This window comes from Gigantopelta aegis, chromosome 4, assembly GCF_016097555.1.
Source record: "Gigantopelta aegis isolate Gae_Host chromosome 4, Gae_host_genome, whole genome shotgun sequence".
In the NCBI taxonomy this organism is placed as follows: Eukaryota; Metazoa; Mollusca; class Gastropoda; order Neomphalida; family Peltospiridae; genus Gigantopelta; species Gigantopelta aegis.
This window is the reverse complement of record NC_054702.1, coordinates 59,412,680-59,427,881: the sequence shown is the minus strand read 5'-3', so window position 1 is coordinate 59,427,881 and position 15,202 is coordinate 59,412,680. Positions and strand designations below refer to the sequence as shown.

The window sequence follows — 15,202 nt, the reverse complement described above, 5'->3', positions numbered from 1 at the left end:
AAACACAACCCCCCACCCAAAATAAAAACCCATTCCCTAAAGAAAAACCACAAACAAAAACATTGATCAATATACAAATAAAACAGCAATACCTATTGTGAAGAATGTCAAATTAAAGTTTCTCAATTCAACTAGTTTAACCCATTACATTTTTTCGTGACCGAAAGCAGCAAGTGTTCTTTTATATGCAGCATTCCAGACATGATAGTACATCACACGACCTTTGTTATACCAATTGTGGAGCACTGGCTGTAACGAGATATAGCCAAATGAGTCCACCTACGAGGATCAATCCTAGACCGACAATGCATCAAGCGAGTGCTTTACTATGCTTTAAAGAACATTAAATGTGTTATATTTTCTTTGGCTACTGACAACATAAATGTGGCGACATAATATATTCTGATCGGATTTGCCAAATTGCTAAATAACATAAAATAAATCAAATCAAAGTCAGACATATTATCAAATAGCGGGTGATTCAAAAGAAAAACGTTCCACTTTTTGAAGTTGAATAGCGGGAAAATTAGGTATTTAAAACCCCCACAAAAACCCCCAACACAAACACAAAACATTATTGGAAAACCGCGTGAATATTTAACTATAATTCTAATTGTTAAAAGTAGTAAACATATTCCACTTAAGTTACTTTTAGTGTATGAATCTTTTGATTTTGCGCTGTTCAAACCCAAGACAGGCTCTCGAGTTAATGTTTCATTGCTTTTGGTCTTAAATCATTCCGATATAAACTTTAGGTCTCACTACACAGATGTCATCTGCCACTGAAACCCATGTTAAATTTCCCAACTTCAAACGAAGATTGCCAATAGAACGGATTCTCGTTGGCACTAACAACATACACCACTGCGAACATACATTATATAAGCATTTATTTTCACTACAAAATTGAGAACATTTCCGTCTCAGTTTTTTGCTATATGACCGCATCTGGCTGTAGTACCGGTCCGAACAGGTGGTTCATTAACCGATTCACTCCGGCCGTCTCTTGCGCTGTACACCCATGTCCCAAAAGGTCGATGCACAATATTACAAAATAACATGGGTAAAATACAGCCAGAAGGCTTACCATTAAACATACATATTGTTTTAATTCTTAATCATTTCCTAGAAGTGAATATGTGAACCATAACATGTGTCACAATTAGGAACTATAGTGGACCGTCATCAATCAACTCTCACCCGGAAGTGATCTGTGTAGTGAGACCTTAGTAGACCGTCTTTCGCAGCCATTTTACCATTTGATATGAAATATGTACTTCAGTCGCTAGAGATTCACAGCTTCTTCGAAGCTACTCAGACGCTCATGACAACTGTAGACCATGTCCCCCCCCCCCCCCCCCCCCCCCCCAAGTTTATAGCTTGGATACAATCTAATTCGGCAAGGGATATTACTCTTCGCGCACATGCGCAATGGGAATGTAAAAGAGGTCTAATATTTGGTGTTGATGTTTCAACATTTATTGTAGTGCGTTTCAGTACGTACTACAGTAGATGTTGAAAAAGTTTTATTTTATTTTATTATTATTATTAATTTTTTTTTTTTTAATTTTTTTTTTTGGGGGGGTACTAGGGACGGGGCAACCCACACTATGTATGTATAATGTTATAAAATTTAACAGTTAAAAACGTTTGACTGGGGTCATGGCCCCGTGCCCCCCCCCCCCCCCCCCCCCACACACACACACACACTGCCTACGCTACTGCTGACACGATGGTCGACCGGCCCATATTTTTCTTTTCTGACCCCACCCCTTCCTGCTCAAAGCGAAAAAAAATTCTTTAAAAAAAAAAATCCTACAAAGCAGTACTCGAACACCTAGAAATTTCGCTCGCCCGTATAACTTCCTGCACACGCACCTGCATATAACAAATACGCGAGTCACGATCATAATATAAAGAAAACATTTATTGAAAACATTTGACAGAATACAAGGCACTTCATCAACTAGATACAAATCATTTCATCATTTTCGGTATAACTCCCGAAAGCACTCTTCAGAAAACTCGTACTTAATGCGACACATGCATGAGACAGACAATGAATTCTTTATCTGAAAACAGTTGTGAGACATGCACATGACAATCAATGAATTCATTATTTCACAATAGAAATCGCTGCTTGTTTTTTTCTCTTGCACATAGTTAACAAACACAAACATAAAATAACAAAAATAAAGTTATCTTAATTTTTCATTTCCTTTCTGATTCTTTCATACATGAAATGATAACAAAAGAAGAAGAAAAGATTTTCATTGAACTCAAAACACAATATCTTCCTCACTGAAAATAAACCGAACAGAGTATCAAGCTTCCTTGCTTATAGTAATCACAAAAGGACAATAATCTCGAACTGTGGCTGTATCAGGGGCGTACATAGGATTTTGAAAAGGGGGGTTCCAATACATAGGATTTTGAAAAGGGGGGTTCCAAAATAGATTGGGCATATATTTCTATGTTGAGTAAATATAATAATGTCAGATATCAATGTCAGATATATTAAATTATAAAAAAAGCGATTTCAGGAGGGGGGGGGGGGGGGGCGGTCGAACCCATCGACCCCCCCCCCCCCCCCATATGTGTATGACAATTTCATCATCACCATCACCTTCTTCTTTGTCAGCTACCAATTTCCAGTATGTTGCCAGATCAACACTTCTCCAGAAAGGTCTCCATTAGATTTATCAGTTTTTTAAATCCGCACAAGTAGTCCGTCAAATTCGATTGCACTGAAACAGGCCCTTAGGGACAGGAGGGGTTTTTTTTTTTGGGGGGGGGGGGTGGGGGGGGGCGGTGGGTGGTGTACGGTGGAGGCACGTGGTCCCTGCTCGAGGACGACAATGTAGTTGTATTTTTGGCCCAACTCTATAAATAAAGATAAACATATGGCTTGTGCCCCCTCACTAGAGGTTGTGCCCCCGCCCTCATTCCCACTCAATATATCGTTCCTACAGGGCTATGAAATCAGTAATATGGAACTGACCTGTCGGTTCCTGATTCCACCGAATATCTATCTGTCCACAATGTGGACGACGGATAACTTATGTGGTAGAGGAAACAAAACCCCGGACTGACACTGGCATTTAACAGAAAACCTGCACATGCAGCTGGACTCCAGCACTAGAACAACGATCACACAGAATGGCAGGAGTAGAAGAGGCTGGAAGAGTCATTAAGTAACATTCCTGTGAGACAAACAGACAACGTCTGATCTGTAGAAATTACCCGTTTATGACATCATGTTCACACAAAGCATACAGCTTAGAGATGCAGTACGACACAATACCGCATTTAACACAACTTGCAGATAAAACATGATGCCTTTGAACAATAAAAGGGCAAATCCAAGAGACACAACCTGGCGGACCTGCCCCCCACCCACCATCATTCATTTCAACTTGTATCCAATTAAGGTTCAAGCACGATGTCCTGGGCACACACCTCGGCTATTTGGGCTGTCTGTCCAGGACAGTGGGTAAGTTGTTAGTTGGTTAGTTGTTAGTGACAGTGAAGAGTGACTCTTCACTTAGAGGGTGTAGTGGCCCTTATACCTAGCCCTTAAGAACTTGCTCTGGGTTGAAGCCTGTAGTTCGATGGTCTAACCTCTGCGCCACCGAGGCCGGTTCCCCACCTCAAAACAATTATTAAAAAATTGCTCTTTTTCTTGAACAATTTTTCATTGAAGTGTCCTTTTCAGGAATATGGTTCACGTTCCCCATTACCCTTGGTCCTCTCCTTAAAGTATTTCCCTTGCATTGGTCATTTAACACAGCCTACAAATGCAAAATGGTTAGGGCTGCTGAACGTACTGGGCCACTAACCAAATGCGTGAAACATTTATCTACCAGGCAGCCATTTTCTTTTCTGTCTGTAGTTTAGGGTGTGTTTTTTTGTCAGCGAGTTTGATAGGATATTAAACGAGATTCCCTTTCGTATTGATGTTTATATCTCGAGTGAAATAATTTTCAATTGTCACGAGCTTCAGCGAATGACAATGAAAATCATTTCACGGGAGACATAAACATGATACGAAATGGTAGCGAGTTAAGTATCCTATTTATTACCCATAATCGATCTTAATTTATATCACTCAATTCGTTTGGTTGACGTTCCTGTAAGGTTGTAGTACGCCAATCGATGACATCACGTCCCACTTGGCGTTCTAGTGGGACTATCACTTTGATATGTACCAAGATATTTTTAACTATATGGGTAATACAGGGTTTTACGTGCACATTCAGAGCAAGCCTGTCATGGGCGCAAGTGTTGCCTCTCGCCAACAACTCTTTCGTCCATGACAAACAGATTGATTTTCAAGTTAGTTCTTTCTCTTTATACTTTATTACTCTTATTTCAGACGTTTGAAATTAGTATCAAAGGTTGAAATAAGAGAGGTCAACATGTTCTCATTTCACTGGATAATCATTATATTGAAATAAAGTCTGTATTAAAGGGACAATCCTGAGTTTACCATTGTTGAGATATTGCCGATAACAGAGAGACTTTTTAATGACTAAAATTGCGTATTGAATAAACTCTTCCTGCATAAAATATCAATGGTTGTGTATTAAATATGTTTCTGAGCAACCTAGTGTTTGTGCTAGGTCAAACATAATTTTATTCCTTAATATGTGTGTGTGTGGGGGGTGGGGGGGGGGGGGGGGGGGGGGGGTGGGGGGGGGGGGGGGTGGGGGTGGGGGTGTACATACGAAATTATTAGAGAACCAAATCCAGTTTGGCCTACTTGCAAACTTTAGGACGACCACACACACATTGAATAAACACAATGGGGGACAGACCGATTTTTGTCCGAATTCAATTCAATTGCATACGAATCATTATGCATTTTTACATGGATTACAACTAATATTGTGGGTAGAATGATGGGAATACATGGTGAAAAGGTTTCAGGCCACGTCTTTTTGCCTGAATATTTCTATTGTTTTTGCCCGAATTTGAGGATTTGCCAACCCCTGAGCACTCCTACCTCATAAGCTTATGATATATACTGACACTGATATTCTAAACAAGAAAATATATTTAATATTGTATTTTAGATTTTAGTCCTTAAAAATTTGTATTGGTCGGAAACTTCTTAAAATAACAGAAACTCAGCACAGTCTCTTTAAGATAATAATATGCTGTAGACAATGGCTAGCAACAGTTCTGTCACACTAGTCAATTTAAGATTAGTAATGGTGTAAAGGACTAGTGAGAAATGTTCCATGCTTGCTTCCCTAGACACTGGATTTAAAACAAGGATCACTCAACACCAATCAAAGAAAGATTGGTTTTGTTTAACGACACCACTAGAGCACATTGATTTATTAATCATCGGCTACTGGATGTCAAACATTTGGTAACTTTGACATATAGTCTTAGACAGGTAACCTGCTACATTTTTCCATTAGTTTCAAGGGATCTTTTATATGCACCATCCCACACACAGGATAGCACATACCACAGTCTTTGACACACATGTACGAGAATGAATGTTTAGCAACATTCCAGCTAGACACGATAACACAGCGCTGACATCGAAACAGTCTTCTGTTCAGCTGAGACGTAGGCGAAAGTTTCCGTTAAAATACCGTAACTACATTCCAGCATGAAAACGATTTTCTGCTATTGGGTGTCCTCACAAAAACAACCCTGGCAATCAACAAAATGAAAAATGGTCTCCAAAGCATTTTCCGCAGCCGGTTTGCAGTTAATCATAATGTAAAAGAGAGGAGTTAAGAAAAATGACACAGAAAATTGAATAATGTCCAAATAAATGCTACAGGAAATTGAAAACACTGTGGAAGTCTCTAATTGCAATGCCGAAACTGCCTTGGTGGCGCAGTGGTTATGCCATCGGACTACAGGCTGGTAGGTACAGGGTTCGTAGCCCGGTACTGGCTCCAACCCTGATTGAGTTCTTAAGGGATCAATGGGTAGGTGTAAGGCCACTACACCCACTTCTTTCTCACTAACCACTAACTAACAACTAACCCACTGTCCTGAACAGACAGCTGAGGTGTGTGCCCAGGACAGTGTGCTTGAACCGTAATTGGATATAAGCACGAAAATAAGTTGAAATTGAAATTAATTGCATTGCCGATTAACTGCCAGGGTTGCCGAGGTAAGCTAATCACAGGATGGACCACTAAACACGGTCATTATTGAACATCACTGTTAGGTAAACAAGCTTCAATCTACAGCACTTACTGGTTAGGCTTACTCCAGGTTTATATGAAATGAATCATTAAACAGAGAATACTATATGAATGGCCTTTAGATACCATGTAATAAGTTGTTTTATAACGTATCTGACGAGCGAACGAGAGCTGGATACGTTTTAAAACAAGTTGTAACATAAATGATATCTAACAGGATACAAATGTTGTAATCTATTTCTTGCATACCTTGAAAAAACATTTTAAAATAAATTTAAATGGCTTTTCAAAAAAACTACCTATTTATGGCCCTTATGCTTATAGTCAATTTGTGCGTCACAGACAAGTCTATGCTCGATTTGACCATTCTTTGTTTTATTGGATGGTATGGCATTGGTGACCTTGTCATTACCTAGGAACAGTCAGTGGTATGTCTTTAAAATGTTATCACACATGTATGTGTTATACAAAATAACGAATGATGTTCTCACCAACAGGTGTGTAACAAACCAAAATATTTCATTACCTAATACAACAAATGAAAACTGGAGTAGCCTGCCCAAAACATCAGCTCTTTTCACTGCAGGACTGGCTATTATTTTCCAAGAACAAACAACCTAGCTCTACTGCATGTGCCATTCTGACTTCAGACATCTCCATCCAACATGGCGACTTTGTGCAACACACTGGTTCCAGTAACTAAGGAAGTCACAGGTTTCAGTCCAGTCAACTGTACTGGCCAGTCAGACCAGTTCTGTCCACTGTATATCTGACATTGCCAGTGCCAGATCGATCCACTGCCATGTCCAGAGTCAAAATCTTAGGAACAACATTCTAGTCAGGAGGATATAGCTAGCATAATATAATCTTCAAAAACCAGCAAATAACTATCGGTAACTTTTAGCTGAGGAGTTAAGGTGTGACTTGAGTCCCCATCCAGAAAGGCACTTAATTGCCACATATCTCCATCCATGAACCACCAATTGGCAAGATGTGGTTGTCGCAACCATCGACTCGAAGACAAAGTACAAATCTGCACCCAGGTTAAATCATGTTCCAGGTTAAATCATGTTCCAGGTAAGTCATGTTCCAGGCAAATACAACCTCTCTTGGTTGTGGAATTCCTGTTCCTCATCATCTTCTCTTACCTTTCTCTTCAGCATGCCTACAAGCAACAGTGTTAGAGATTATTAAACATCTTTTGTACTAACCCCCTAACAGCTAGTACTCACAACTTTCTACTGGGAACGTTTAGAGAGGAAACCAGCTGCATTTTTCCCATTAGTAGCAAAGGATCTTTTATATGCACCATCACACAGACAGGATAGCACATACCATGGCCTTTGATGTACCAGTCATGGTGCACTGGCTGGAATGAGAATTAGCCTAATGGGGCCCACTGACAGGGATCGATACCAAACCGACCATGTTTTATCACTTAGTTATGTTCTGCCCGCTTCTTAGGGAAATAATAGAAAATTTAGATTTTTAAACTCACTCACTCACTCACCTATTAAACTCATACTATCTCTGTAACATTAGTAGTCATTAATGTTTCACACATAAACCAGTCGAGCAAACTGGTCTAGCCAAACACAGCTAATATTTGATCTGGAAACCTGCTGCTGCTGACATTAAGGTTTTTCAATGTGATTAGCAGTCAGATCTCTTGTTAAAGCACTTTCCAACCTACAGAATAGTGCATACAATCAACACTGATATACATGTATTGTTGTTCAGGATTGGATGGAACAAGTACTAAGAAAAAAAAAATTAAAGTTAAAAATGTTTTTGTTTAATGATACCACTAAAGCACATTGATTTATTAATCATCGGCTATTGGATGTCAAACATTTGGTAATTTGACATGTACATGTAGTCTTAAAGAGGAAACTTGCTACATTTTTCCATTAGTAGCAAGGGGTCTTTTATATGCACCATCCGACAGAAAGGATAGCACATACCACAGCCTTTGATATACCAGTTGTGGTGCACTGGCTGGAACTAGAAATAACCCAATGGGCCCACTGGCAAGAATCGATCCCAGACCGACCACACATCAAGCGAATGCTTTACAACTTTGCTACATTCCCCCCCCCCCCCCCCCCCCCCCAAAACACTAATAGTTGACCGAGTTGAATCAACACTACAATCATCCTGCCATTCAACTACAACAAACATGAACAAACCATTTTCATCAGACTTTTCTCCATTTTGAAGAGACAGCCTTGCTTGGTAAATAGGTTCATATTCCTGCAAGAAACAAATTATTTACTGACAAAGTCATAATGTACTTCAGTTCTAGCTGGAAATGCAAAGCCACAATTTTCCTGTACATGCTACACACAGGATAGATTTAAAACAAAACATGCTGGACAATAAAGTAATTCTGATTGAAAAGAATTTTTTTTTAAATGTTAACAAATCCCCAGACCTTTTTATGAGGGCACATTCATCACATGCCTAGGTGGCATTCAACTAAAAGGACTATCAGATTTTAACATGTGCTATATTTTACTCATTAAAAAAAAACCCCCAACCAAAAACCCCAAAACCTCCCAAGTTTACAGTCTGCAGTGTGTGTTAGAAAACACAATAATTTTTTTATTATAACGGAGACATGGTTCTACATAAAATAACTTTAAAATAATGTGTTTTAATGTTTAAATAATACAAATTTCCTTTTTCATATTAACAAATATCCTCGAGTCATCGTGAACTGGCCTATTAACGGGAAATGGTTTCTGTGCACATGTATTGTAATGTACAATCGATTTGATGAAATAATGTTTTACCTGGTTAAATTTATTGTCAAAATCAACCAACAAATGATAATAGCCATACCAGTTTTTGTTGTTAAAAGATTAAATGCATGTTGTAAACTGATGTTGATATTCTTCAGATACACCTGTAAACAGGCTATTGTTTTTCAGAGTGACACGTGTCACCAAAACTCTTAACCAATGAATCTGCGATGCAGACAATACTTTGACAATGACAGCAGTGTAAAACTGTTATTTCTTTAAGTTTGTTTAATATTACACCTTATTTAATGTAGTGCGTACAGTGCAAAATGGCGGTTGTGTATACACTTCCCTATGTATACAAATATTTTGAATATCAACTTGTCTTTTTCTCATTTGTGCACTTTGGTTTTGGGAAGGTTTTCTTAATTCAACAAAAGTGTTTCAACCTCAGGGTTCAGTTGTATGCAGATTCCTTAAAAACAAATCATATGTAAATAGATACACATGTAGGTTTATGGGGTAGCACAGTTCATGGTTTTTCACTATACTACTGCAACTGATGAGTTTTGGAATGTCAGTATTTAAAACAAAGAAACAGAAATAAATACCTTAAGCTGCTGTGAAAAGCCTTCATTAGGGTTTATACAAAATCTTCGTTGCTGAACATAGAAGTAAGCATCTCTAAAAAAAAGAAGAAAAAAAGAGAGAAAAAAAAAAGAGACAATGATTGTTATTAGGTGATGACAATTCTTCATGTTTGAAACAGCTAAATAATTCAATGAAGAACATCATTTTAGTTATTACACACAAAGTTAATAATCAAAGGGTAGTAACTCTTGCTAACAAGAGAATTAACATCCAAAATTCCTTAGCTTGACAGAGTGCTACATTACTTCTAATTATAGTTTGTTTCGTTTAACAACACCACTAGAGCACACTGATTTATTAATCATTAACCGTTGACTGTCAAACATTGGTAACTGTTAAATATATAGTCTTAGAGAGTAAACATGCTACATTTTTTTCATCAGTAGCATGGGATCTTTTCGATGCACTTTCTCACAGACAGGAAAGTACATACCACGGCCTTTGACCAGTTAAAGTTTGTTTTGTTTAACGACAACACTAGAGCACATTCATTAATTGATCATCGGCTACTGATGTCAGACATTTAGTAATTCTGACTTGTAGTCGACAGAGGAGACCCGCTACATTTTTCCATTAGCAGCAAAGCCGGGATCTTTTCTATACACTTTCCCACAGACAGGAAAGCACATACCATTGCCTTTGACCAGTTGTGGTGCACTGTTCAATGGATCCACCAAGATAGTTCAATCCTGCAACCCAAGCGCCTGGGGCGGGACGTAGACCAGTGGTCTGGGATTGATCCCCGTCTGTGGGCCCATTGGGCTATTTCTCGTTCCAGCCAGTGCACCACGACTGTGGTATGTATTATCCTGTCTGTGGGATGGTGCATATAAAAGATCTCTTGCTGCTAATTGAAAAGAGTGGCCCATGAAGTGGTGACAGCGGGTTTCCTCTCTCATTATCTGTGTGGTCTATAACCATATGTTTGACGCCATAGAACCATAAATAAAATGTGTTGAGTGCGTCGTTAAATAAAACATTTCTTTCTTTCAAGCACCTGAGACAAGAGCTCAACCGACTGAGCTAAATCCCACCATCCCATATATAAAAAGTAACTGGCTCTATTGTTGTACTAAACTCACTACAATGGAATTGTTATGTTCATGAATAATGAATCACCATTTGTAAACCATTTGTGAAACAACAGAGATGGACCAGGTAAAAGTAGGTTGTCAAATAACTAAAATGACTATTACACTGATTTTTTTTTTTTTTTTTAAAGGAACACTTGGTATTGTAGACCAAATTTCAGTCACTGTTAACATCATTATGTCTGCATAAAGTTAAACAGTTTGTTTTGTTTAATGACACCACTAGAGCACATTGATTTATTAATCATCGGCTATTGGATATCAAACATTTGGTAAATTTGACATTCAGTCATACAGAGGAAACCTGCTAAATTTTCTATTAAGAGCAAAGGGATCTTTTATATGCACCAACCCACAAACAGGATAGCAAATACCACTGCTTTGTTTATACCAGTTGTGGTGCACTGGCTGGCATGAGAAATAGCCCAATGGGCCCACCAACTGGGATCGATCCTAGACCGACCGTGCATCAAGCGAGTGCTTTACCACTGGGCTACGTCCTGGCCCCTGCATAATGTACAATGATGTACTATGGGACTGAATGTTACTAATGTGGGACTGAATTTAAGTAAGACAGTTGACTTCCTAACACTATAGATGAGTGTTTTGGCTGCAGTAACTCTTTCCTCTTAGTGTCTGTGTGATGCATCATGTCTTTCCATCAGTATATAATTGGCAGATCTAGACAGTGACCTAGGCCTCCCCACCAACACACGTTTATTTTTATTATTATTTTCTCCATTAGGTCTTGGTGAAAACTTCTCAAAATACAGAAAACATTCTGCACTCGGGTTTCAAATCATGAGATGATGAAAATTTACACTAAATAAAAAATCTGGAAGAGGGAGGGTTTTGGGGGGTAAAAACACATACACCCTCCCCAGCTGAAGCAAATTCCCCCCATAAGACTCTGCCCCCTGTAAACTTCATTTGCCACAGTCTAGACCCACAATCCCTACAACAATTCCTGCACACGCACTTGCATTAAACTTTGAAATTCTAATAAAATCTGAAGATTCTGCATCTCTGCCCTGATCAAGCTTATCCTGAATCTGATACTGGTAGTGGCTGTAGTTCCTCGCTAGTAGGACGACTTGCAATGGGTAAAGAAGGAAGGAAATGTTTTATTTAACAACACACTCAACACATTTTATTTACGGTTATATGGCGTCAAACATATGGTTACGGACCACACAGATATTGAGAGAGAAAACCCGCTGTCGCCACGTCATGGACTACTCTTTTCGATTAGTAGCATGGGATCTTTTATATCAATCTGATTACAATTAGCTCTACTGGTCTACCAGTAGATCTAACAGCATTGCATGGACTCCCATGTCCAGATGACATTTCATCTATAAATAACAATTTAAATATCGACCAATTACACTTCACCTTTTATAGCGTTATTCGGGAGCATAGAAATTCTAAAACTATCGGACGAGACTATTTATACAATAGGCGAACTTGTTGGTCTGTTTCAACATTGAAAAAAACAGGGGTAAAAGTGCAGTAATAAACTGTGGATTGTATACTAGTATAAACAGATTATATGGCTATACCATCATGGGGTTGGGGGTTTTTTTTCGTCTTGAAACAAATTTTATACAAAATTTTATATTGAAATTAGTTTCCGGCATACTTCGTAATTCATCCGAATCATTTCGTATACCCTCGGCATAATCCCGAATGTTTTCAAATTCTTTTCAAATCACAGGCATGATTTTTCAAGTAAGGTTTTGATTGGTCAAATGAAAGGTCAACTGGACATGAGCTCCAACGGGCTGCTGTTAGATCCACATGTAATAGTGGAGCTAATTTTAATTAGACTGCTTTTATATGCACCGTCCCACAGACAGGATAGCACATACCACAGCCTTTGATATCCCAGTCGTGGTGCACTGGCTGGAACGAGAAATGGCCCAATGGGCCCACCGATGGGGATTGATCCTAGACCGACCGCACATCAAGCAAGCGCTTCACCACTGGGCTACGTCCCACCCCTTCAAAAAGGTAAGTAATTAAAGTACTTACTTGTGTGAGAGGCCATATTTCTCCATCACATAGGCAATCACAAGCGCTTCACCACCAGGCTACGTCCCACCCCTTCAAAAAGGTAAGAATGGAAGGTACTTACTTGTGTGAGAGGCCATATTTCTCCATCACATAGGCAATCACAAGCGCTTCACCACTGGGCTACGTCCCACCCCTTCAAAAAGGTAAGTAATCAAGGTACTTACTTGTGTGAGAGGCCGTATTTCTCCATCACATAGGCAATCACAAGCGCTTCACCAGTGGGCTACGTCCCACACCTTCAAAAAGGTAAGTAATCAAGGTACTTACTTGTGTGAGAGGCCATATTTCTCCATCACATAGGCAATCACAAGCGCTTCACCACTGGGCTACGTCCCACCCCTTCAAAAAGGTAAGTATTCAAGGTACTTACTTGTGTGAGAGGCCGTATTTCTCCATCACATAGGCAATCACAAGCGCTTCACCACTGGGCTACGTCCCACCCCTTCAAAAAGGTAAGTAATCAAGGTACTTACTTGTGTGAGAGGCCATATTTCTCCATCACATAGGCAATCACAAGCGCTTCACCACTGGGCTACGTCCCACCCCTTCAAAAAGGTAAGTAATTAAAGTACTTACTTGTGTGAGAGGCCGTATTTCTCCATCACATAGGCAATCACAAGCGCTTCACCACTGGGCTACGTCCCACCCCTTCAAAAAGGTAAGTAATTAAAGTACTTACTTGTGTGAGAGGCCATATTTCTCCATCACATAGGCAATCACAAGCGCTTCACCACTGGGCTACGTCCCACCCCTTCAAAAAGGTAAGTAATCAAGGTACTTACTTGTGTGAGAGGCCATATTTCTCCATCACATAGGCAATCACAAGCGCTTCACCACTGGGCTACATCCCACCCCTTCAAAAAGGTAAGTAATCAAGGTACTTACTTGTGTGAGAGGCCATATTTCTCCATCACATAGGCAATCACAAGCGCTTCACCACTGGGCTACGTCCCACCCCTTCAAAAAGGTAAGTATTCAAGGTACTTACTTGTGTGAGAGGCCATATTTCTCCATCACATAGGCAATCACAAGCGCTTCACCACTGGGCTACGTCCCACCCCTTCAAAAAGGTAAGTATTCAAGGTACTTACTTGTGTGAGAGGCCATATTTCTCCATCACATAGGCAATCACAAGCGCTTCACCACTGGGCTACGTCCCACCCCTTCAAAAAGGTAAGTAATCAAGGTACTTACTTGTGTGAGAGGCCATATTTCTCCATCACATAGGCAATCACAAGCGCTTCACCACTGGGCTACGTCCCACCCCTTCAAAAAGGTAAGTAATCAAGGTACTTACTTGTGTGAGAGGCCATATTTCTCCATCACATAGGCAATCACAAGCGCTTCACCACTGGGCTACGTCCCACCCCTTCAAAAAGGTAAGTATTCAAGGTACTTACTTGTGTGAGAGGCCATATTTCTCCATCACATAGGCAATCACAAGCGCTTCACCACTGGGCTACGTCCCACCCCTTCAAAAAGGTAAGTAATCAAGGTACTTACTTGTGTGAGAGGCCGTATTTCTCCATCACATAGGCAATCACAAGCGCTTCACCACTGGGCTACGTCCCACCCCTTCAAAAAGGTAAGTAATCAAGGTACTTACTTGTGTGAGAGGCCATATTTCTCCATCACATAGGCAATCACAAGCGCTTCACCACTGGGCTACGTCCCACCCCTTCAAAAAGGTAAGTAATTAAAGTACTTACTTGTGTGAGAGGCCGTATTTCTCCATCACATAGGCAATCACAAGCGCTTCACCACTGGGCTACGTCCCACCCCTTCAAAAAGGTAAGTAATTAAAGTACTTACTTGTGTGAGAGGCCATATTTCTCCATCACATAGGCAATCACAAGCGCTTCACCACTGGGCTACGTCCCACCCCTTCAAAAAGGTAAGTAATCAAGGTACTTACTTGTGTGAGAGGCCATATTTCTCCATCACATAGGCAATCACAAGCGCTTCACCACTGGGCTACGTCCCACCCCTTCAAAAAGGTAAGTAATCAAGGTACTTACTTGTGTGAGAGGCCATATTTCTCCATCACATAGGCAATCACAAGCGCTTCACCACTGGGCTACGTCCCACCCCTTCAAAAAGGTAAGTAATCAAGGTACTTACTTGTGTGAGAGGCCATATTTCTCCATCACATAGGCAATCACAAGCGCTTCACCACTGGGCTACGTCCCACCCCTTCAAAAAGGTAAGTAATCAAGGTACTTACTTGTGTGAGAGGCCATATTTCTCCATCACATAGGCAATCACAAGCGCTTCACCACTGGGCTACGTCCCACCCCTTCAAAAAGGTAAGTAATCAAGGTACTTACTTGTGTGAGAGGCCATATTTCTCCATCACATAGGCAATCACAAGCGCTTCACCACTGGGCTACGTCCCACCCCTTCAAAAAGGTAAGTAATCAAGGTACTTACTTGTGTGAGAGGCCATATTTCTCCATCACATAGG

The 15,202-nt window shown here is 40.1% G+C and overlaps 1 protein-coding gene across 1 annotated transcript in view; it reads right to left on the bottom strand.

The window, feature by feature from the left end:
* Positions 1 to 5,984: 5,984 nt before the first annotated feature.
* The window catches only part of LOC121370838 (serine/threonine/tyrosine-interacting protein A-like), a 31,613-nt gene continuing 22,395 nt past the window's right edge, over positions 5,985 to 15,202 (bottom strand). The window contains exons 8-10 of the mRNA XM_041496341.1: positions 9,532 to 9,604; positions 8,366 to 8,429; positions 5,985 to 7,341 (exon numbers count right to left, since the gene is read on the bottom strand). Of these exons, the coding sequence (XP_041352275.1) occupies positions 7,259 to 7,341; positions 8,366 to 8,429; positions 9,532 to 9,604 (220 nt within the window). The 3' untranslated portion in view covers positions 5,985 to 7,258. The remainder of the gene's footprint in view (positions 7,342 to 8,365; positions 8,430 to 9,531; positions 9,605 to 15,202) is intronic.